Here is a 24,587-nt window from a genome sequence, read left to right as displayed (position 1 = left end):
CTTGTCTCCGGTGCTAGACAGTAGGCACCCTTTGCCGGTCGGGGTTCTCCTAGGGATGCAAGATTGGGTTTTTTAGGCCGCACGCAACACAAATCATGTAAACTAGGTGTGTTTTTCGATCTGTCCGGTACGTACATGAGAGAGAGAGGAGGCGTTCCAGGAAAAATCAATCTAGATTTTTATCACCCTCGCTGGAGGCGCCACCTATCTGCCTCGTCTTCGTTGGCCTTGAACCCTTGGAGGTGCGGTGGACTACGACCGCTCGCCGGCGGGAGGTTTCAGTTTTTTTCTTTTAGGTATTTGCAAATGTCTTCTTCAAGATGGTGAGACAGCGGCTACATCCTAAAGGCAAAATAAGGTCCCCGCCGCTCTATCCCCGTTCCGGCAGTGCGTCTAGCGTTAGCGGAGGGCATGTGGAATTCTCTTCCCGATAGATCTCCTAGGATCCGGTCGTTTTTGGGCTCTTCCTCTCTGCGGTTCTCATCTTTGGTGATGGTTGTTGTTCTAGTGCGTTCGTCCTTTGGGATCTTAGCACGATGACTTCATATCTATCTGCTATAACAAGTTGTACTACGATAAGTTTTACCTGGCTCTAGTGAGAGAGAGACGAGAACGGCGGCACGTCTTTGGCTCGTTCTAGTGCTTGGAGTCTTCGCTACGTGGTCCAAAAATCTATTCGTAATTTGTTTTACTTATAGAGCGCTTTGTACTATGATTACTATCAATAGATCGGTCTATTTTTTTCATAAAGAAAGAGAAAAGACTTGGAAACACGACTAGAGATGATCTAAATGACTAAATCTAAGTCGCTATCCGGTCCGGTGGCCGTACCTGCTTGTGCCCGCGCACACGGCAGCGAATCGAGAGTCCATGGAACTGTAGGCGCCCGGTAGACTGTGCACAGGAACAGTATACTGACTGACTGATTACTTGGCTGCCAAGCAGGTCGTTACTGCCGCGGGAAACTCGCGTCCAGAACGTTGGAAAAGCCCGCGTTCCCAGCTCCGAACATGGAAAAAAACACCGCCGATGCTTGGCCCATATTCGTCTACCAATTTGAACGCTGCGTGCTAGCCAAGAATGCTCCAGGACGACGACATCCTATCCTAACTTCACCTGTAAGCGTCCATGCGCAAACTGATGCTTGTAGCAGACAAGCAATACTCCAGTATCTATCGCTGGTCAGCGCCACGCACTGCAACTTGCGAGCCACACATCCAAAGATCACCGTCAGAAACACAGTGTTTCCATGCGTATTTCTTCCGTCGCCCACGGCCCACAAGCAGAAACCATCGCCTGCTCAGACCACAAAGTTTCCATGGGTGTTGTTTCACTGAAATGTCGCCTGCAACTTCGGAAGAATTATTGCTTCAGCTGCGAGCGAAGAACGTTTCGTGGCTCATATTCGCTTCACCAATATCAGATGCCACGTGGCTGCTCGCACCGCACCGACCGCACATGCTGTAACTGCAAGTGAAGAATGTTTCAAGACCATGACATCCTGTCACCCTGGCTTGCTCATCCATCCGGAAGCGTCAGTGCGATAACTGATGCTACCAGCACTATCGTTGGTCAGCAGTAGGCATTGCAACTTCTGAACCATACATGGAAATATCACTGTCAGAAACACAAAGTTTTTCACGGGACTACTTCCGCTGAACGAGCGAAACCGTCGCGAGCTGAAAGAAAAGTTTCGGCTAATGAGATGTTGTCTGTATCTCGGGACAGGGATTCTACTCAGGTTCCGATTCTGCCTGGCAGACCGGGAGATGGTACGTGTCCAGCTGCCAGTACTTCTGCCTCACGCCCTCCCACACATGCTCCGAGAGGCAGTCCTTCACAGGGAGAGGGATGAACTGGGTCGAGTAGCCCAGGCTCGCCAGCTCCAGCGCCACCAGCTGGCAGTACACCACGTGGAAGAAGGCGTTGTCGCCGCACAGGCCATTGAAGTAGGAGTAGACCCCGTCGGGCTTCAGCAGCTTTGGGAGGTGGTCGTGGAACTCCCTCATGTCCTCGTAGTATTCTCCGTAGGTGTCGAAGAATATACCTGCACACACCAAAAATAGATGCCCGTTAAGAGGATTCAGCAACAACAACCATTGTCTGGATTTTCGAGGTTTACTAGCCAATCGAGTAAAGCAATTTTAAAATACGGCTGACTAGAATATTGTTTCCAAAGTCTATACTTTATCAAACATGGAATCAGCAGCTTGGAGTGTGTCAATGAGAAAGATCACTGATTGGAATATTCCTTTCTTTGCATACTTGTTAGTGACCATGAAATGCTGAGAGAATCTAGTTGGACAAACCAGAGGGTGGTTGCTATCTAGTTGGTTCTCCTCCCTCGTATATCAAACACAAACTTTCAGTTCCTTACAGGTTGCTTTATCAATATTCCTTTGATCATGTCAAAAGATAATGGAATGAAAGCTCAGTGTGTGTAGATAAAAAAGACAAACAACACATGATTTGACATATTCAACACTGGATTCAACAGCGATAAAGTCGTTACTTCTAGTGCTCACAATTCAGCATGCTTTCCACAAAATACAGCAACCATGTTTTGAATTGTCTCGACTAGTACTCAAATCACTGAACAGATAGTTGGTAAGCATGATTTATAACCTTCACCATATATAACTACTTCCGCTGATGAAAAAGGAATTATGAAAAGATAGTGTAGAAAAGATGCATCCACACCATCCTGATAGATACTTCTATAGCAATGAACCATAAGATCCAAATCAACAACTTTCAACAGGGTTGATGCACCTAAAATATACACCACATGCATATTTTCCTAATACTTGGTGGCGACCATGAATAGCTCATAATGACCAACTCTGATACTATGAAACTGGAGTGCTAAAACAAGGTTATTCTGGCACTAATTTTGTTTTAGTAATTTTATATGCAGCAAGAAAGTAGAGAACATATTTACTCTTTACATGGTATTGCAAAACTATTTAAGTGGACAGGGCTTACTCGTGCCGTGAACAATTTATTTCTACCATAATCAGCAACAACAATTTTCTAGGTTTGCAGGTTTATTACACAATCGAGTAAAACAAATTTAAAATAAGGCTAACTAAAATACTGTTTGGAAAGTTTATTTGCTTTGCCAAACATGGAATCAACATCTTGGACTGAATGAGCAAGATCTCTGATTGGAATATTCCATTCTCTGCGCAGATTCGTACTTGTTAGTGACAATGAAATGCTGAGAGACTCTAGTTGGACAAACCAGAGAGAGGTTGCTATCTAGTTGGTTTGTCGGATAATACTTTCCTCCCTCATACGTACCAAGCACCAATTTTCAGTTCCTTACAGATTGCTTTGTCAATATTCCTTTGATTATGTCAAAAGATAAAGGAATGAAAGCTGAGTGTGTGTAGGTAAATGGACAAACAACACATGGTTTGACATATCCAACACTTGACTTTTAAGACATAAAAATATTTAAGTTTAGTGCTCACAATTGAGCAAGTTATCAGGAAATATAGCGACCATGGTTTGAATTATCTCACACTAATATTTAATTCCATTACATATTCAACACTCAAATCAACTGAACAGATAATTGGCAAATACTATGATTGACAACCACAACAACTTCCTCTGGTGAAGAAGGAAGTACACGAAGACAAAGTGCAGAAAGATGCTTCCCCGTCATCTTGGTAGATACCTCTCTTGCAAGCAACCATAAGATCCAAAATCACCACTTTCAACAGGTTTAACTAAAAAAACACTTCCCAGATACTTCTCATTATGACTAACAAACTAAAGTATTATAGCAAGGTTCCATTATAACACTAATTTTGTTGCAGTAATTTTATTCAGTAACAACAAAGTAGAGAAAATAATAATTACTCTTTACATGGTACTGTAAAATCATTCAAAACAGATAGGGCTTCTTGTGCCACAAATAATTTAATTATCAGGACAAGTACTCCCTCAGTTAAATGCAAGACATATTTTTGGCTGTCCAATTCTTTGACCAACAATTAATCCAAAAATGTGTGTTCTGTTACACAAAATCGATACAATCGTATTGATATTCAAACACACTTTCTGATGACATATTTTTTACCTAAAAATATTGCACAAGGATTTCACGGTCAAAGTAAAAAATTGCAGATTCAAAATTCAGCCCACATTTTGAAATGAATGGAGTACCAGGGAGGATGTACCATACAGCTTAGCAACAGACCATCTAGATACATGCTCTACTTCTAGAAACCATAAGATGGATGTTTACATGCATTGAGTTACTTTATAATCTTCAGACCGAAGCTTGAATGAGAACATGTCTTCACACAGTGGAAGCAAAGAGTCACACAGTCTAACTAAAATATTGTTTGGAAAGTTTATTTGCTTTGCCAAACATGGAATCAACATCTTGTGAATGAGCAAGATCTCTGATTGGAATATTCCTTTCTCTGCGCAGATTCATACTTGTTGGTGACAATGAAATGCTGAGAGACTCTAGTTGAACAAACCAGAGAGAGGTTGCTATTTAGTTGGTTTGTCGGATAATACTTTCCTCCCTCATACGTACCAAAAACCAATTTTCAGTTCCTTACAGATTGCTTTGTCAATATTCCTTTGATTATGTCAAAAGATAAAGGAATGAAAGCTGAGTGTGTGTAGGTAAAAGGACAAACAACACATAGTTTGACATATCCAAAACTTGACTTTAAAGAAATAAAAAATATTTAAGTTTAGTGCTCACAATTGAGCAAGTTATCAGGAAATATAGCGACCGTAGTTTGAATTATCTCACACTAATATTTAATGGAATTAAATATTCAACACTCCAAACAACTGAACGGATAATTGGAAGTACTAGGATTGACAACAACAACTACTTCCTCTGGTGAAAAAGGAAGTACGCGAAGATAAAGTGTAGAAAGATTCTTCCACGTCATCCTGGTGGATACTTCTCTTGCAAGCAACCATAAGATCCAAAATCACCACTTTCAACAGGTTTAACTAAAAAAAAAATCCCAAATACTTCTCATTATGACTAACAAACTAAAGTATTATAACAACGTTCCATTATAACACTAATTTTGTTGCAGTAATTTTATTCAGTAACAACAAATTAGAGAAAATAATAATTACTCTTTATACATGGCATTGTAAAATCGTTCAACGCAGATAGGGCTTCTTGTGCCACGAATAGTTTAGTTCCATCAAGATAAGTACTCCCTCAGTTACAAAATGTAAGACATATATTTGGTTGTCCAATTCTTTGACCAACAATTAATCAAAAAATGTGTGTTCTGTTACACAAAATCGATACAATCGTAATGATATTCAAACACACTTTCTTATGATGTATTTTTTACCTACAAAATATCGTGCAAGGATTTGGTGGTCAAAGTAAAAAAAAAATTGCAGATTCAAAATTCAGCCCACATTTGGAAATGGATGGAGTACTCGGGAAGATGTGCCATACAGTCATTTATACATTTAACAACAGAACATCTACAATTCTAGACAAATGCTCCAATTCTAGAAACCATAAGGTGAAGAGTTACATGCATTGACTTACTTTTACTTTATAATCTTTAGACAGAAGTTTCCACCATATACAATATACTTGCAAATCGCATTTTGTTCTAATGCCAAACCAAGCACGAGCACTATATACAATATATAATATACCCTTTACATGGTATTGCAAAAATATTTAATATAGATAGGCCTTCTTGTACAATGAACGATTTAGTTCTATCAGGATAAGTACTCCCTCAGTTTCAAATGTAAGACGTATTTTTGGCTGTCTAATTCTTGGACCAACAAATAATCCAGCAATGCGTGTGTTCTGTCACACAAAGTTGATACAATCGGATTCACATACAAACACATTCTTAAGATTGTGTTTTCTTACCTATTAACAAAATGATGAACAAGAGTTTCATGGTCAAAGTAAAAAAAAAACTGGGGATTCAATATTCAGCCCATTTTGAAATGGATGAAGCACCCGGGAAGATGTACCATACAGCTTAGCAACAGACCATCTAGATACATGCTCTACTTCTAGAAACCATAAGATGGAGGTTTACATGCATTAACTTACTTAATAATCTTTAGACAGAAGCTTGAAGCTTCCACTATACACAATATAGTTCGCATTTTGTTCTAATCATGTATGCCAAAGTAAGCTCGAGCACAAAATAAGCTCTAACACACAAAAACAGTTTTAGCACCCCACATGCAACCTTAACATAAATAGTCCCTATAGATTTCCATAGTGCATCACCACAAGATGAGAGGAACTATCATATAGAGTACAAAATGAAGACCGGGGATACTGGTGTTAGCCTGAAGGTAATCTTGTCATGGTGTGATAGTGTGAATAGCACACATAGTTTGTGCGCTTTCTGTGTGTGAACAAGGCACATGAGCTGTGTCTTGTGTGAGTGATCAGTGCACATAGGTTGTGTACTGAATAGATAGGCATGCATGCAGTTCTAGAATTAGTGCACATAGATTGTGTAGGCATGTCTAGGAGTATCCAAGGTATGTAGGGAACTCTAAAATTAGGAATGTTCTAGATTAAGATATATAGGAGTAGTATGAAATATCTAGAGTTTGTAGAGTACTCTAGAAGCATGGTGTAGGGTTTGAACTGTGCCATATGGCACCAATCTAAAGGGTCATGTACAAGTATAAATAGGGGTACCGCCCCTCCAATGTAAGCAAGGAACGAATCATAGGTTGCTAAGTTCTGTAGGCATCCGTTGCCGAGTAGTGTAGCATCCGTTGCTAAAAAAGCTAACAAAAGAAGAAGGCATCCGTTGCCTGAAAGTGAAACTACCGTCTGTTCTCCCCTGTAGTTCTAGTCCTTCACTCTTTGCTTCTACTCAAGAGAGAGAACAAAGAAGGGAAGAGAGAGAGAGAGAGAGATAGATAGCAGAGAGAGAACAGTAACAACTGGTGCCATTTGCATAATTTCAATCAGAGAAATCAGAGAAATGAGACTTATACCAACTGACCTAATGTTAATGAAATCGGGAACTGCGACCTCCTCTGTTATGTGGCTGCTAGGGTTTGGGAGGGAGAGAGAGGGCTGTGAGGGCGCGAGAAGGCCGGCCGGGGGTATTGCCCACGGCCGGTGGCAAGAGGGAAGGGATTTCCTTCTTAATTCGTGCTTGATTAGATTGATACATCTCCTCTCCATATATAGAGAGGTTTACTTGACTCCCAAGCAAGGCTTACTTGACCCCTAAGCAAACCCTAAGACTAACGGGCCCAGGCCCATGACGTATTCTAACACTACACCCCACCTGGACATGCAGCTCGTCCTCGAGCTGCAACCTAAACAAACCATGACTCGACGCAACACAGACCTAACACCTAAAATCGAGCCTTTTACATCTCGGCTTGTTTTATTACTCTCAGAAATGGACTGGGACGCTTTATTGTTGACCCCTGAACATAAAGTGGACACCATCCGCTCGTCGGACGTGCACCTGTACAGCCACCTGGATCCCATGGAAACCAGCGGGACAAAAGGAGCCCGCGCGGCGGCCGGCGGCGGAATGTAGTGGTGCTACGCGGTGCGCTCCTGTCGGTGACACCATGCCTTCTCCCCGCCGGATGACTATCGATGGCGCAGACTTGGAGGTCGCTGCCCGCGGGAAAAATAGCATGTCCGTCGCCCGTGGGGGAAACCGCACGCCCAAGATCCCCGACGCAGCGAACGAGAGCGAGGTCATGTGCGCAGCGAAGGGCAACTTGGAGGAGTGGCAGCCGCAGACCACGCATCTCCCACACACGCCGACGCGCTAGGAGGCCGCGCGCGGCAGCCTGCAGCCTCACTGCCGCCGACACGTGGCGGATAGCGATCCAAGCCGGAAGCGGTGACGGCGACGGAGGGAAACGGACCTGGTGGAAGGGCATCCCGGGCGGTGTCGATGTAGACCCCGGGGCCAAGGTCGCTCCCACACCGCCGAAAGGCAGGGGCGGCGTCGGTGGCGGCAGCAGCCGCTGCTGCGGTGTTGGTGGCGACGGTAGCTGCCGCTGCTGTTGCAGCTGCCCACCGAACGGCAGGGACAGCGTCGGTGAGAACAGCAGCTGCAGCGGCAGCGTTGGTGGCGGCGGCAGCAGCTGCTGTTGCTGTAGCGTCCCGGTGGGGAAGAAGGCGGCCGGCTGCTGGAGAAAAGGGACCCTCGGCGCCGAGGTAGGGCCAGGCCCGAAGATGGTGGACAGCGGCAGCGGGGACTGCATCAGCCTGGCATCGGGTGGCGGCGACGACAGCAACAGCGTCGGCTGCAGCGGCCCGGCGATCGCGGCGGAGGCCGCCTGGTGCGTCGGCTGCTACGGCAGCAGCGCCGGCGGCGGCGGCCCGTAGGGACCGGCCAGGAAGAGGCGGATCTCCTGGACAGCAGTGGTGAGATCGCGGAGGGCTGCGGTGATCTCCGCCGGGGAGAGAACGGCGGGGACGTCGGAGTGCGGCGGCGGGTGGGAATAACTCGGTGGAGGGCTGGACATGATCGAACCCGGGAAAGCTGATACCAAGTGTTATGGTGCTGCTAGAGGGATGGCGCGAGAGGGCCGGCCGGGGGCTTTGCCCACGGCCGGTGGCAAGAGGGAAGGGATTTCCTTCTTAATTCTTGCTTGATTAGATTGATACATCTCCTCTCCATATATAGAGAGGTTTACTTGACTCCCAAGCAAGGCTTACTTGACCCCTAAGCAAACCCTAAGACTAACGGGCCCAGGCCCATGACGTATTCTAACATCCTCAATTAAAAAAAAAAGACCTGGCATCTCCAACACTAGTCATTTTTTTGTGAGCATCAATCAAAAAGACAAAGTCCATAGAAATACTATCAAGTACTCCCTCCGTTCATAAAAGGATGTATCGAATTTGTCTAAATTTGAATGTATCTATACACTAAATAGTGTCTACATACATCCAACTTTAGACAAATATAAGACTTACTTTTATGGAGAGAGGAAGTAGTAGATTAACCTTTGAACATTTATATTTTGAGCAGGGCAGGTGCTCTGTGCAATTCTTAAGATTGGTAAAAGTGAAACATTTAACAATACAAAAATTTGTGATGATTTAATAGTAGACATAATTCTCCTTTGGAGGCTTGGGGGAAACGAGATACAAAGGCCGGAATTGGAAAGAGACTTGAAGTAACTTTCTTTTAGTATCAGGGATCTTTGTTATTTGTGCTTGTATTTGTATTTTTGGAAAGAGACTTGAAGTAACATCAACATTTTGCAGACTGGCATCTATCCCCAAAACAAGCAAGCAAGGCAATGCTTCAAAGCTCAAAATGACAGCACTGTACTTCAGAAATGATGAGTGATTTTTGTTATTACCGTCATAAGAGCCGAGCTGTGGGAGCACATCTTGCCACCGGCCGAAGAGGATCCTGACGTTCTTCTTGTCGCCCCAACCTAGCTTGAGCATCCGGGCGTACACCTCCGGATGGGCCTCAATGATGGTGTGCTCCTCGGGCTCGTACCTCTGTATGGCCTGGTCCACGAGCCCCATCCCGAAGCCCACGTTGAGCACCTTGCCGCCGCCGCCGGAGCACACCGCCCGCGCGTGCGCCTCCATCAGCGGGCGCTCCCACTCCATCATCACCGCCTTGCTGTCCGCATCCATCACCCGGTCCTCGCTGAACGACACCCTCGAGTCCAGGTAGCTCTCGGCCGGGACCCCTTGGGAGGAGTTCGCTTGGCGGCGGGCGACGGTGCCGAGGATGAGCTCGGACCGCAGGGCGTGGTCGAGGAGGAGGTCGTACGTGGGTGGGTCGGAGGTAAGGTCGCCCGCGGAGAGACCCGAAGGGGAGAGTGCGTTCCAGGGCGCACCGGCGTCGAGGAGGAGCCGCGTGGCGGCGGCGTGGCCACCGGTGGCCGCGTGCATGAGTGGCGTCATGCCGGAAGCGTCGAAGTAGGTGGGGTCAGCGCCAGAGGAGATGAGCTCAGCAATATCATCCTTGTTGCCTGCCGACGCCGCCGCGCATAGGAGCTCCTCCGGGGACTTATCAGCCGCCGCCGCCGCCGCCGCCATGTCTCTCGGTGGCGAACTTCTCTTGTCTTGCTGAGTTTTGGGCAAGGACGGCTACACGGGCTTTACCCTTTTCGGCCTTATAAGAGCTCATAGTCCAGTGAGCCCATTCGATTGGATTAGCCGAAGCATTTCAGCTTACGTGTTGGCCTAAATGGGCTTGGCCGAAGCATTCCAGTTCACCAGATATTCTCCTGCACCGGTGATTGCCCAGTCGCCGCCGGCCGCCAGCCGCCGGGGAGCACTTCGCCTCTTGGTCTTGGATATCTGACCTTGGTGAGCCAGTGGACTAGTGGAGTACGAGGATTATCTCGGAGCTGGACCATAGCTGCTTGTGAAAGTGCCGATAGCGGCATGGGCGGATTCAGCCACACCTGTTCGGAGGCACGCAAGGTGTTTACCAGAATGCTTAGCAGCGGGGTTGGAGGAAACGACCTCGCCGTGGAGGCTTTTGACCCGGCCAAGCGCCTCTTCAAGCTCATCATCTCCTGTCGGCATGCCTCTGGGCTCGAGATCGAGCTCGATCACTGTGACCTCCGTGTCACCCCCGATGTCGCCGAGCGTGTCCTGGAGCGCCTTGACAACGCTGGCATGCTCGCATACAGGTTCTTCGAGTGGACGCGCAAGCAGAAGCGTGGGGGCTGTGCCCATACTGTCCGCTCCTACCACACAGTGGTCACGTCCCTTGCCAAGATCCGTCAGTACCAGCTCATGTGGGATGTTGTTGCCATCATGCGCAGGGAGGGTGTGGTCAATGTCGAGACGTTTGGCATCATCATGCGCAAGTATGCCCGGGCTCAGAAGGTTGATGAAGCTGTTTACACGTTCAATGTCATGGAGAAGTATGGTGTGGTACCCAACCTTGCCGCTTTCAATAGCCTGCTTGGTGCGCTCTGCAAGTCTAAGAATGTGCGCAAGGCGCAGGAGATCTTTGACAAGATGAACGGCCGGTTCAGCCCTGATGCCAAGACATATAGCATCTTGCTTGAGGGCTGGGGGAGAGCGCCTAATCTCCCAAAGATGCGAGAGGTCTACAGTGAGATGCTTGATGCAGGTTGCCAACCTGACATAGTCACGTATGGCATCATGGTTGATTCTCTCTGTAAGACGGGCCGTGTTGAAGAAGCCGTCCTTGTGGTGCAGGACATGAGCACCAGGGGCTGCCAACCAACAACCTTCATATATAGTGTGCTAGTGCACACCTATGGTGTGGAATACAGGATTGAGGATGCTGTTGCAACATTTTTGGATATGGAGAAGGATGGGATTGTACCAGATGTTGTGGTTTATAACGCACTCGTCACTGCATTCTGCAGAGTGAAAAAATTTGAGAATGCATTCAGAGTCATGGATGACATGGAAGGCCATGGAATAACTCCGAACTCAAGGACCTGGAACATCATCCTTAACAAGCTGATTAGCCTTGGAAAGGATGACGAAGCATACAGGGTCTTTCGCCGTATGATAAAGCGTTGCCAACCAGACTCTGATACATATACCATGATGATAAAGATGTTTTGTGACAATGACAGGGTAGAGATGGCACTGAAGGTGTGGAAGTATATGAGGTTGAAGCAGTTTCTGCCTAGCATGCACACATTCTCTGTGCTGATCAATGGGCTGTGTGACAAGGGTGAGGTTAGCCAGGCTTGTGTTCTTCTTGAAGATATGATAGAGAAGGGCATTAGACCTCCAGGTTCGACATTTGGCAAGCTAAGACAGCTGCTTCTAAAGGAAGGAAGGAAGGATGTGCTTGACTTTCTCGTTGACAAAATGAAGATTCTGATACAGGAACCTTTGTTTGATTGACCACTCATTACGTTCCAATGGTACGACTGTTCGATCTTATCTTATATATTCTGATATACCTTGTTGCCATCGAATCTTTTTTTGTTTTAAGAAAATACAAAAAAATGTGTCTCGATGCATTTATGGCTAAGGTCCATCATCTAAGTGATACAGTAATATGCACCTATTCATTTTGCTAAATTCTGTGAATTACGTATTAAATCAACCTTCGGTCCTGCTTCCAATTCTTTCTGTTTCTGATATGCTTCAGTGTTGATGCATTTTAATTTGCCGCGCCAGTACATGCAGCATCCATTTGGTTTTACTAGTGAACGTTCCCAATTGGAGGATGGCAGGCGGGCGTTCTCCAAATCAAAAGGATGGCAGGCGCCCCAACCCAACTAAACCATGGGCTAGCATCTTCTTTTTACTATTGAAGGGGAGTTGGTGCCTGTGGAATGTCATCCCAGTGGTACATCGCCTCCCGCTCACGCTCCTTCTGTTGATCTCACCTGAATCGCAGGGCCGACAGGTGGGTCCAAATGCCTTGGCATGATTTTTCTGCTTTTTTCTCTGCTTCCCTAGAATTTGTAACAAACTCCGTTCACATCCTCTGCCCTCTCTCCCGCACTCTCACCACTTACCATCAATCCCTCTTCTCCTTTCTCCCGTGACAGCTGCAATGGCAGCAGAACAATCGTGGTCGTAGAGCCACCCAACATACCCCTCTCTTGAATCCAGTGCCACCTCCTCGCTCCCAACACCAACCGAATTCTTCTCATCCCTCCAAAAAATATGGCTACATTGCGCGCCACATCTGTTATCTAACAGTAATTTCCTGACTGAAGAGGCCATCTCACTTAGTACTAATGTTGAGCAAGCACCGCAATGCTATGATATCTAACAGTAACCCGCTGACTGCATATACCATTTTGATAGTAGTAACATTGAGCAAGCAATGCCCTTTTGTAAGATATTTAGTACTGCAATCACTATAATGCCGTTTTATGATAGTTCTCTCTTCCAGATTACATGTTCAGCTGAATATATTCTGAATCAAATGAACCTTGTCCAGCAAGAAAAATTTCTGCAAATCAAAACAAAGAGCTAGAGAAGTATCTATGCCTACAAGATGACATGATAAATGCTAGTATCTCTCACACACATTTATTTGAGCTTTGATGCAATCATGCTGGTAAAAAGCTAGCACTCCGCAATACTCCTCCATTCTCTTTTAATCTACATTCTACAAATTCTAAGACGAATTAGCAAGTCATTAATAGTACTAGTTTGGTGTGGGAATAACCAATCCAAGCTACACTAATTTTAATGATATCAAATAGAGAGAGGAGGACTGCTTCATTTAATTTGTTGTTGTTGATTACAAAGTTAAAATGTAGACTAATTCAGAACAAATTTTAGACCTAGAATGTAGACTATTTCAGAATGGAGGGAGTACATGCTATTTTAAAAAATTCCGCTAATATTCTCATTATGTGAAATCATATGAATTAGATTGCTTTAAGTATCGGGACATGATGTCTATCTTGTCGTGCATATCAGAATAAACTAAGCTATGATGTTTACATTAGAGGTCACCAAAAAGCACCAGAGTTTATCTTGGAATGATGTAAATGAACGGTTACATGATGAAGGTGTTTTTTAATGAAAACTTTCTTTTGCAATGTTGACAGTTTGTCAACGTCCAACTTGGGCATTAGAGTAAGCCTGCCATGCTCCATATGGAAAAGAAGTGGCAGAGCAAGATGCTCGAAGAAACTCAGGTGCAGTGGCAGTAACAATGTGGTGTTGGCCAAGTGCGGTGGCGGAACCAACCATGCCGTGTGGGCTGAGCATGATGACAAAGGTTTGTAATGTGCATGGTATGCTTGACAAAAATCCTACGAGTAATGTTATTAATCTATGATATCAGTGTATACCATGGATAGTTGCTTCTGTTTTGATGAATGATGCTAGCTAGCTAGTTTTATTTGGAACCCATGTAACTGTCTATTGCCGGGATCTCTTTTACCAGTGAGATCCCCTTTGATTATCCTCAAATAAATTTATGTTTTGGTGTTCTTCTCATTTTCCTGTTCATGTAGACCTTGATTGTAGCTGCAAATTTCTTCGGGAATTAGTGTGCTCACAACTGACTCAAACTATATATGTCCATTTTATATCCTCCAGCTATCATACTAATTTTGAGGTCTTTTATATGAAATGTTCCTTTCATCAGATTAGGCTATTATCACAGATTCAGTATAGATGAGCTATCCTCCAGCTATCATATAACCATGTAAGATGTGCATACAATGTTTTTCATTGGTGAATTTCCCTATGATCTAAGTCTATTAATAGTGCATATTTCTTGTTCATAATCTTTGCGTGCTTCTTATTCACAAATTCAGTATAAAACAGTAATTAGGGCATATACCTTGATATAGTTAACTTCTTAAAGTATGTATTGCTTACTTGGGTACACACAAACTTTTATTGCGTCCTGCAGGTTTGGAGTTAACCTATACTAAAACTGGAATTGTCTTCTCACATCACTCTTTTGTGGTTAATCAAGGAGCATCCTACATCTAAAAAGAAAAGGAACACACTATTTTTTATCATAACTCCATTTATGTAATTCTAGAGAGAGAGAAAAGGATAAATAGTTGTGCCTGCTACTCTACATTAGGTTTAAAATGTGCCTGGTTATATCAGCAAGATGTTTTGGTTAAAGAAACAATAGTCAACAATCAGTTTGGTTTGTAATTAGATCCCTAAGACCATGTTGTTTTGCACTTCAGAGTTTATCTTTCTGTAATAATGAACTAATGATGAATGGACACATAAATACATTGTTACAACCTCGTTCCTTTTTCTGGCAATAATTGCAGCATATGGTCTGGCTATCCGTTCTCACAACTATAGCTCAGAGGTGGACTTAGATTGTGCATAAACAACTTGGCATGCAGTACGCACTTTGGTTTTCCTTCCTGGAGCAACAACCTCTTGTCCACTGTTGATGCATTAACCATTGCCAGTTGTTATGTTATTCTCTGCTTGAACCAAAGCAAAAGCGAGAGGAAACAACTGTCTGTTGGCATCATAAGCCATTGCAACCATCGATTGCATGGCCGAGAGTATCTTCAAACAATTCAGGTCGCCAAAGGGTGTGGCTCCACTGCATGGTACATTCCCAAATTTCTTGCCACCATCGCCTCCCAGCAACTTGGATAGGCGGTCATATGCTTCTCCCAATTGCCATACAACAGTGTAAATGCGGTTTCTCGGGCCTTCCCATGCCCGTACTTCACTAAGTTCGCACATCGCGTGTATGACCTCTTATCAATCCCCTGAATGTTAGCGTCGGCTGCTACTTTACAATATCCGACAAGCACTGTCAGCTGACCTCCGCTTGCATAGCCTAGAGAGGTTTCTCACATCTTCCTATGAGTCACAATCATGGAATGGCTATCGTCAGGGGTGAGAGATTGAAAGTATGGTGTTTATTTTAAAAAAAAAAAAAGACGGAAGGCTTGAAATAAGTCTAGCTTTGAATACCCGCCAGGAATACATGACAAACCACAAACTGGGGATACCAGTTAGAGATACAATCACAAAGCTGAACAACTCAAAGACCTCAAAGTACCATAATGAGCGCAAGTTTAGCTGAACAGGAACTGCGGCAGCAAACACCAAGCGTGTCTGTTTAATTTGCGAGTTGGATGATTCACATTGGATAAACTCTTTAACCACTTCCTGATATTACAAGAAAGAGGTGTCTTCTTCAAAACAATAATTGTAGCCCATCCACTACTTGATTCAACTGAAGATAAAGCCCTTCAGATGACTCATCTATTTTCATCACGAACATATCATACTTGCCCTTAGCATCTCGAAGTTATTCATGCATTCGATCAAGAACATCACACACACCTTTGCTGGCCTCGGATAACATTGTTCGCTGATATAACTTTTTTGACAGAGAATTTTGGAGAACTGAAAGTGCTTCAAAGTTGAGCTCATGAGTCATGATCCAGTTTCCTCAGCAACATAACAACTATAGTTTTCTGCTCGTGTCCTAACTCATCCTCTCTCCTCTAAAATCAATAATATAACACCACCTTCCAAGTACGGAGAGCTAACCTCTAAATGAGAACAAAACACAGGCACAAGAACACATCTTGGAAAATTGATATGTTCAGTAGCTGCGTTTGTGCTTCCTGACGTGGCCTGGTGAACACCAACCAGACAAGATCAAGGTACATACATGTAGGAAAAAGATCAAACCGCTAGCTGGCTACAGTTCCTCTCAATCTGTTAGCGATATGGAGGAGGTGATCAATGTTAGTTTGTGGGTAGTGTTGCAGCAGCTGGATATTGGCCGTGAAATCTCCAACAAGGAGGCGCTTCCGGACAAGGATGAGCATAGCACAGCATATCCTCAGCAACGTGTCCTGTACAAGAACATGTGAGGCATTAGGTAAGATCACAATTTTTGTTTGGAGGTTTAGTCACGAGATACATACTGGAGGACCTTCTGGGTCGCCCAAGATAGCATCCCAGATGTGAATACACACATTGAAGCTGAACTCCATTGTCAACAGTAATGTGATCCATCTAAACGCATAATATTGTGGGTACACCTGTATTTTCAAGATTCAACTGTCAATATCAAACTACATCAAGAATAAAGGTAGGTGACATACCAGAGAAAAGTACTCCCTCGGTCCATAAAAGAATGCCGAAGATTTATTTAAATTCGGATGTATCTATACACTAGAGAGTGTCTAGATACATCTAATTTAGATAAACTTGTGACATCCTTTTATGGACAGAGGTAGTAATATTAACTCCAAGTTCATATTTGGAAGAGACAGGGAAGGTAGATCATGCTTCAAGACTTCGGTGTGCTGTGCACATAGCCATCAATGTGGGCACCATAAGATGTACATATATGGAGGCCAGTGCAGCTTATGATTGTTAGCTTCTCTTCCAGCATAACACTATCCTCGTCTTCTATTAGTTTCTTAATTGTTTGTTTAAACAGTAGGGTATAGTTTTAAATTTCTTCATATTTCAACCAATTACTGGATTAAAACTATGAATAGCTTTGTTGGGATGGTGTTCCCGTTTCAATGGGAGAAGACATATGTGTATTCATTTATTTTCCAAATTACATAACAATCTCGGTTGCAGCCATCTCTTTGTTTTCCTTAAGTTTTAGAATTAGCATGCTTATGACTTCATAAAAGAGAAACCATTCTTAATCTTCTAAGCTAGCTATACAAAGTATGTTATCTAAAATAAGTTATCTGGATCAATTAATGGCTACTCTAACCAGTATGATTCAACAAATCATTAATGGTACCTAAGGTGGGCTTATCTGTTGATGTTTTAACTATTGGTACCAGTAACTCTATGATCACGATAATACGAGGTGGGCTTATCTGTTGACGTTTTTATTCTTGCTACCACTAACTCTATGACTACGATAATAGGATTAGTAGATTACTAACTATGTCTCCCCGGTCCACAAAATATAAGGAAGGCCTGTCAGTTGCCAAATAGCAATGGCATGCAGCTACATAATCGCTCATTTTCAGTGCTGCATGTCAGCCTCATTTATAAGTTATAACTATTCTACAACACAAAATAAACTTTGTCACATGTATTACGTAAGTGCTCATTGGAATGGTTGTGTTGTTTTACTCAAAAGAAGATGAGAAGTACAAAACATGGATAAGATGTGGTGGCATAGATAGTGATACATCCAGATTCAGCTCCTGATGTAAACAACGGAATATGACTAACATGACAGACGTTACCCTAGTGCAGTTACAGTCTTACAGGTGCACTTCATCAGCATGGTACACCAGATTTTTCCAGCCACTCAAGACAGCAGTGTTGTATTACTTGTCAACATAATTAAATATCGAATATGACATACCTTTGTAATGACCTCCATATGACGCCAAAGCTCTTCATCATGTTTCTTTAAGAGCTGAGACAACTTTGAAAGTGTAGACCGAATACCCACCCTGCTGTTGTCAAGATGCTTACAGTAGTTGTTTTTAAAACCACTAATCAATTCAACGAAGCAAAAGAAAGTGTCTGCTTCCGCTGAAGCCTGCATTTCCAGTAATGGGGTAATTCGGTTAATGAACACTATGTGAAAGTGAAACCATTGATCGAATGTGAACAGTATGGAGCACCATAGTATACACATTGCTAACTTAAGTCTATACCATGTCTTCACTCTGGTTGAAAAATTATGGAGCACCATAGTATACACATTGCCAAAGACACAGAGGACGTAGCTTTACAGCTTTAGGCTGGGTGTGGAAGAAGAACCTTACCGAGTTACTTGCATCAGGGTCATTGCTCAATACATAAAATAGGGGTGCCAAAACTTCATTCATCCCTTGCACATATCTTACACTAGGATTTAATCTTGAATATATAATGAGAATACGCCTTAGTGATTCCTGAAAGGAGTATGAATGGAAGGTTGAAGCGATAAACTTAAATTTGTACATCAGACTAGCTAAATACTCGTATATTGCTAAAAAAAAAAAGACGTACCCAGTGCTAAGAGCTCCCGCGTTGTGCGGGGTCTGGGGAAGGTGTTAGTGCCAAGCCTTACCCTCATGAAGTGCAATGTGAGGAGACCGCGACTCGAAATACTCGTATATTGCTATGGAAGTTAAATGCTCATGCTGTTATGCAGGAGTTGTTTAAACGCTTGCGCTATCTTAGTCCCAATTTTGGGCAAATAAGAAGGATATCTCAAAACATACATCAACTGAATCAACTAATCAAAATATCGTGATACATCTTCTACAGCATAGAATGTCGGATAAAATGATAATTGCAGTAACTAATTTTTTGGCAACTTAAGAGATAATCTCTGGGGGTGAATGATCCGCCATCAACTCAGTTCAGAGTAAAGATAACAATAAGGACATTTTATAAGCTGAGTGTGAGTAAACCTGATTAGACTTGACAGAAAAAAATGATATATCTGGATGTGTTCGCTTTACGTCTCGATCTATCTGCTCAAGGATCTCTGATTCCTGGAAAGTATATTCATCAGAATAATTATTCAATTATGAGATAATAACCATATTGTGCAAGTCACATTTAGGTCAGCCATAACTGTTAACTGGATTTCAAATGTACAAGCAACTAAACAACCTCGAGGGGAGTATGAGCAGTTTAAATCACTCGACACATGCATCAGAAGGATCTATTTGGGAAAAGAGTATTCCCCGCATGGGGTCCTGCCTAGTCCTCTGTTGCATCTACATGGCGGATTGTCAAAAGCCTGCGGCGAGTCAACGAAAGTTCACACAACTAGTCATGGTCAACAAGTCAACTGGAGAAGTGGAGAGGAGACATAAGAAAACAAAGTCAAGAGGAATGCCTATGAAGAAAGAAGCATGCAATGGTGGAGGGATGAGGGTGCTAGTCCACCATGGACCATGCACCCCCCTCCATCCCTGATTCACCTCTCTTGTCCTTACTTTCTCTCTCCCCCAAGGGTTAATCATAGCCAAATCTGTCAATGATCCCTACCCATATAACCCTCCCATGGGCATTTACATGCATCACTGTCACTATTCACTCTCACTTGAGTTAATTCAAGGGGAGACCCCTGAGGGACCTGTAAAGCTTGGAGCTCATTTTCAGGATAGGGACCTACTAAGGTTCCGAGATGCCCCACTAGTCTAGCACTTCTCACATCGCTTCTCCAAACATAGGAAGGCGACTGAACCTATTTAAAACATTAACGTGTCAACTTTGTCGGTGTACGAACATTAGGATAAGGCCCCTTACGCACCCACTAACATTGTGCCGTACTCGCTAGGTATTTAACACCCCCCTACTCTAGTGTTGTCTCGATAACGACAACATCTACTTTTCTCTCATCATGCAAGAAATTTAAGTTTTGCAAGAGCACAAAAGCCAAAATCATCTACGTGTCTAACATGTAACTCCACGTTGCTAGAGAACACATGCAGCATGGGAGTTTAATCCAAGCCCTAAACTGACTGAAATTACCATCAGTGAAAATAATAATAGGATCAAGTTGGGTGAAAAATGAGGATGTGTCAGTGTCTATGTCTTATCAAATATCTAGGGACTAAAGCACGTGGATCACAAACAAACCATATGAGCTACTAGCAGCATATTACATCTCACGGTCATGGCAGGGAATCACCAAAAGTTCCTATCAGTCTTAGGCTACTTTCAAGTTCCAATAAGTGGACCTTGAAGATGGCAAGCACCCCTACTGAAATTTGGACACCAGCTAATGACTCTTATGAGAACAGACAAGCTCACAAATGCAAACACCAAGTAACATCTTGGTGATATTTCAGCTAAATCAGCGCGATCCCTGACCTAAAGGAAATCTCAGGTTACCACCGGTTTCCCAAACCAAGCAATATTAACTCTATTTTTCGTCTGCATAGCATAAGATGATAAGTCTAACAGAACAAGCCAATGATAAGATGTAGTAATACCTGGAAGTACTTGTTCCACAAGCTAGATTTACCCGAGCTCAAAGGGTGCTCTTCATTAGTAACTTCCAACCTCGGGAGCAAGCCATTTCTCTCAACATTTAATTCTTTCTTTCTTGACAGCTTTGATTCCTCAATTCTACGTAGTTTTTCTGACTGCACACAGGAAGACACAATCAGCACTTTCATACAAAACAAATTAAAGTGCTTAAAAAGGGAAATCACTCAACTATTACCCTGTTATTCAAAATAGGAACTCTTAAGGGAACTATAAACGATGGTATTAAGGATGGAAAGAGTTACAGGAGTTTCTCGGCATATCAGTTTTCCTGAAACTGAAACTATATGTAAATTTAAGTAGCTGTCATTAACAGATTTTCTACTTCTGGGTTGGTTTGTGGATGTGTACTTGTAGGCAAAGAGCTACACAATATTGCATGTCTACTGTCTTATTCACTCAAAAATAAAGTAATGTTTGTAATCACCACCTAAGTGAAGCTGTTTCCTACCTTGGTAGAAATCATGATAACTGGTACCAGAGATACCCTAGGGTAAATATATCTTTAAAACTGATAACTGAGACGGGCAATCTGAACTTACAGGATTTAGAAGAAACTCGTCTTTATATGCACTGTACTGGCTCCGCTTCTTTTCCAATTCATAAGGCCATAAAGATCGTTCAGTTGGCAAATATCCCAAGAGAAGCTGCACGCTATAAAGATAATCAGATAAGTTTCTTGTACAAAAAGGCAGCTGGATAACAGAATTATTAGAAGTCTATCAGCAGGCCCTACATTACATACTTAATAATAACCTGTGAACCATAAAACAGTAACTTTGCAAAATACCCAGGAAATTATATTGATACAGCATGAGAAAGTGGGGCCAGTTATGACTGCTATGGCGTATGCGCATCACAAAGGGGTTGGTGCACATCTGCGGTGGATTTCCAACTGCAGCATGAAAGTTGTCTAATAGTTTCAGGACGTTAATAAACTTCAAGGCACAGTTGAACAATAGTGTGCCACAACATCTACCTGCATTTTCGTAAGACTGTAAAGCAGGGCAAACCCAGATTTCATGTACTGTAGTTTTCTGGCTAATCATACACACTAACTATAGCATGGTTCTTCTCCTCATTTCTAAGTTCTTCTATGGTACTAGCAAACTTTATTGTGTAACCTTGCAATAGTTCTTCCATTTCTAACTCTATGCCATTCGAAATTTGCTCATAAACCTCCAAAATCGCTACAAAAAAACAGCTCCAGACATAAACTGAAATAAAACGAAGCGGCAAGCAGCAGCAGCAGCAGAGAAGACGAGTGGGGACCTTCCACACGGGAGGCCGCACGTCGCCGCCGCCGTCGGGCACGCCAAGGCACGCGAGCCTCCGCAGCTCCCCCATGTTCACCGTCTTCTTCGACAGCTGCACACACGAAAAAGGCGGAACGATCAGGCAAACGCGGATCAGACCACACGGGAGGTCGGCCCCGAAACAGAGGCTCACCCACCGCGGACTTGAAGTCGGCGAGCAGGTGCGCCCGGAGAGCGGCGCCAGCGCCCTCCTCTTCCCTCTCGCGGGCGGCGTAGGAGCCCACCGCCTGCTCGTACGTGGGCGGCGGCGGGACGGAGGGCGGCGGGTCGGGGGGCGGCGCCACTGGCCGCGCGAAGTCGGCGCCGAAGGGGTCCGCGGGGGCCGGCGCCGGCGGCGGGGTCGACCAGATGGGGCTGTTGAGCCACTCCGGCACCGCCTTCACCTTCTTCCCCATCGCTTCTGGAGTGATCTGGAAACCGCGAGGTGGAGAAAGGGGTTTGGGGTGTGCGAGTGCGAGGTGCTTGGCGGCCTCCAGAAGAAGAGAAGAGAAGGTGCAGATCTGGAACTGGAACTGCAGGTGGCCAGAACCCAGAAGAGACTCGTCTGGAGACTGGCGTTCGGGCCCAGGTGTCAGTGTGCGCGCTCGAGCTCCAAATGGCCTACGAGCTTGAGGAAATGGCAGTCAACACGAATTGTTGGGGAAGATTTTGCACAAAACCACAACAATGGTTTGTTGTTGCGCACATTTTGTTGTAACCAATTGCACAGAACATAAAGCAGATGATTAACAGTGTTGATATCCATTTAGTCAATTTGGGCCCACTCTTATGAGTTATCTAGTGTCCAGCGTGGCAGTCAAGAACTAGTCGTGTTCCTCGTGAGATGAGGCCTCAACTAGCGATGAGCTAGGCCGATGGGGAAATTTCCGATCGTCGGGTGTGGGAGAGATAAACGGTGGCACGGCGTGCGGTGGAGCAGGGGGTTGGGAGCGAAGCTCATACTTAGTGGAGGCCGGGCCAGGCGGAGCGGGATCCCATCAGACCTACGATGCTGGTGGTTTAGGATCAAGGAGCTGGTCTCTGTCTTGGTGGCGGTGCCGGACGTGGCCATTTGGTTTGCATCCTCGCGGCGCGGCGGTGCCCGCGACCACGGTCTTGGGCCGATCGGCATCGGTGCGGCGACACATGTGCCGTCGACCATGGCCATGGTGCGGGATGCTTAGAGGCCATTGGCCCCAACGATGCTTCTCCCGGCCTATAGGTAGCGGCGGCGGCGCTCTCTGCCCAGGCGACCACTACTCCTTGTCGGCGTTGGCGTGAGCGTATGGAACGAAAGGAACAACAGAATATTCAGACAAGTTGCCGCGCCGGCTACAACATTGTTCCAATCCATCTTGATGGAGGCCAGGGCTTGGGCCGACGCTGGCAGGGGGAGGGCAAGCGCCCTGCTGACAGACCACGTGAACCAGATTGAGCGAATGTGAAGGTTTTGCGGCAGTTTGCAAAGCTCCTCTAGCTTTTATCCCGTTATTTCTCCTAGGTTTCTTTCTTTCCTTTTCCAGTTTTGTTGTACCCAGGAAGATCTGTACTTTCTCCTTTCTAATCGCAAATTCGCAATGAAATCAGTCACGCTGCCTTTCGTCAAAAAAAATTTTTTGTTTTGCAAAGTTCACTACGAGCTTCAGAAAATCAAATGAAGGGGACATCAAGAGAATGCACCCTCCCACAAGAAAGAAACCTGCTGCGATTGTTTCGACATCCAAACACCTACTATAGGATAAAAAAGAAAGTGCTAGCACTAAGCTAGACTCCCGAATATCTACAAGTACACAACCTCAGAAACATCCAACCATAGACCAACAACTGCTAAACAAAAGAGTTTAAACTGTAGCCACCAAAAACCAAACCTTGTGCATCATCGGTCGCTAGAATCTACATGATCACGGGCCAGCAATCTAGAGTACATCCCTCATGTAGTCATGTTCTCGTGAGAAAATTCACCGTCAACGTAATCACTTAAGGCGCTCTGTTCTTGAGCTGCTCACCATCGACTTCCGTGTGTAGACCTGCCAAGTACATAATGAAAGAGCATATGGTAAACACTATCACACAGAGGGCAAAGGCGACCTCATCACATAACCATCAGACGGTACTTTGTTCCTAATTGTCCAAATGCATCAATAAACAGGCCCAATGTAAAATCGTACTTCCTCGGGTCCAAAATATTTTCCAAAAAATGGGTACACCTCTAGAATTGAATGAGATATAGAAAGTAACCCGCTCCAAACACGTCTAGCAACACTCGCGAGTGTTCTACTCCCTTCGTTTAGATATGTAAGACGTTTAAGCATTTTTTAGTTCATATATTTTAGTTTGTATCTAATCTAATATTTTTTTAGTATGTAAGTTCACCGAAAAGTGTCTTTGGCTCATGGACACCAGTGCTCCTGCTGTTTAAAAAAATTCGAAAATCATACATATTTGTTTCAAAAAAAATCTGAAAATCAATCTTGACATAATAAATGACATAACCTACAAGCTTGTAAAATTTTAATATGAAATTCTTTATATTGTAGACTACATAAAAAGACAAAATCTGTTGAAATTTGGAGATTTGAAATATGCATACCCAGATCCACACGTTTTTTTTTTTTTTGTGTAGCCTACAATTTTTTATATTTGAAATTGAAATTTCGCACGTTTATGTGACAATTCATTGGTTACACCATGATTTTTTTAAATTTTATTGAAACAAATAAATGTGATTTTTATTTTTTCTAAAATAGCAGGAGCACCAAATCTCTGTCTGTAAGTTCACTCACTATAGTTTATATCTCGTCTACTTAAAAAATATCTAAAACTAGACCATAAAAGCGCGCGTTGCCGCGCCCGTCTATATTGAGGCAAGTATCAAAATTATA

General features: G+C 44.0%; 3 protein-coding genes across 6 annotated transcripts; 1 reads left to right on the top strand and 2 right to left on the bottom strand.

Moving 5' to 3' along the window:
* Positions 1-1,579: 1,579 nt before the first annotated feature.
* Positions 1,580-10,098, bottom strand: LOC127292729 (protein arginine N-methyltransferase 2). The gene is made up of 2 exons (XM_051322181.2): positions 9,349-10,098; positions 1,580-2,047 (listed from the first exon to the last, which is right to left on the bottom strand). The coding sequence occupies exons 1-2, from the start codon at positions 10,043-10,045 to the stop codon at positions 1,734-1,736; spliced, it is 1,011 nt and encodes a 336-aa protein (XP_051178141.1). The 5' UTR covers positions 10,046-10,098; the 3' UTR covers positions 1,580-1,733.
* Positions 10,099-10,211: 113 nt separating this feature from the next.
* On the top strand, positions 10,212-14,682 carry LOC127292728 (pentatricopeptide repeat-containing protein At1g77360, mitochondrial). Of its 4 annotated transcripts, none has more exons than XR_007845349.2 (3): positions 10,212-11,871; positions 13,525-13,697; positions 14,340-14,682. XR_007845349.2 is itself a non-coding variant. In XM_051322179.2 (2 exons), exon 1 carries the CDS (start codon positions 10,397-10,399, stop codon positions 11,849-11,851), a length of 1,455 nt encoding a protein of 484 aa, XP_051178139.1. In that variant the 5' UTR covers positions 10,212-10,396; the 3' UTR covers positions 11,852-11,871; positions 13,525-14,682. The 4 variants fall into 4 exon arrangements, 2 of the variants coding, with proteins under 2 accessions (XP_051178139.1, XP_051178140.1); XR_007845348.2 differs by having other exon boundaries at positions 13,525-13,713; XM_051322179.2 differs by having other exon boundaries at positions 13,525-14,682.
* Positions 14,683-15,363: 681 nt separating this feature from the next.
* Positions 15,364-22,223, bottom strand: LOC127292730 (uncharacterized). Its single transcript, XM_051322182.2, has 9 exons — positions 21,864-22,223; positions 21,683-21,778; positions 20,953-21,057; positions 20,356-20,508; positions 18,820-18,903; positions 18,187-18,315; positions 17,778-17,957; positions 16,357-16,473; positions 15,364-16,284 (listed from the first exon to the last, which is right to left on the bottom strand). The coding sequence occupies exons 1-9, from the start codon at positions 22,119-22,121 to the stop codon at positions 16,120-16,122; spliced, it is 1,287 nt and encodes a 428-aa protein (XP_051178142.1). The 5' UTR covers positions 22,122-22,223; the 3' UTR covers positions 15,364-16,119.
* Between the last annotated feature and the right edge of the window lie 2,364 nt (positions 22,224-24,587).

Source organism: Lolium perenne, chromosome 4 (assembly GCF_019359855.2).
Source record: "Lolium perenne isolate Kyuss_39 chromosome 4, Kyuss_2.0, whole genome shotgun sequence".
Taxonomy (NCBI): Eukaryota; Viridiplantae; Streptophyta; class Magnoliopsida; order Poales; family Poaceae; genus Lolium; species Lolium perenne.
The sequence above is the reverse complement of the archived record's forward strand: the minus strand, read 5'-3'. Positions and strand labels throughout refer to the sequence as shown.

Bases quoted from the DNA above. Each gene is read 5' to 3' on its own strand.
- LOC127292729 (XM_051322181.2), bottom strand. From the start codon at position 10,045: ATGGCGGCGGCGGCGGCGGCGGCTGATAAGTCCCCGGAGGAGCTCCTA. The intron at 2,048-9,348 runs GTAATAACAAAA...TGGTGTGTGCAG, and splicing joins ACAGCTCGGCTCTTATGACG to GTATATTCTTCGACACCTAC.
- LOC127292728 (XM_051322179.2), top strand. From the start codon at position 10,397: ATGGGCGGATTCAGCCACACCTGTTCGGAGGCACGCAAGGTGTTTACC.
- LOC127292730 (XM_051322182.2), bottom strand. From the start codon at position 22,121: ATGGGGAAGAAGGTGAAGGCGGTGCCGGAGTGGCTCAACAGCCCCATC. The intron at 20,509-20,952 runs GTAAGTTCAGAT...TCCTGTGTGCAG, and splicing joins ACGAGTTTCTTCTAAATCCT to TCAGAAAAACTACGTAGAAT. The intron at 18,904-20,355 runs GTATTACTACAT...TATACTTTCCAG, and splicing joins TGTGGAACAAGTACTTCCAG to GAATCAGAGATCCTTGAGCA.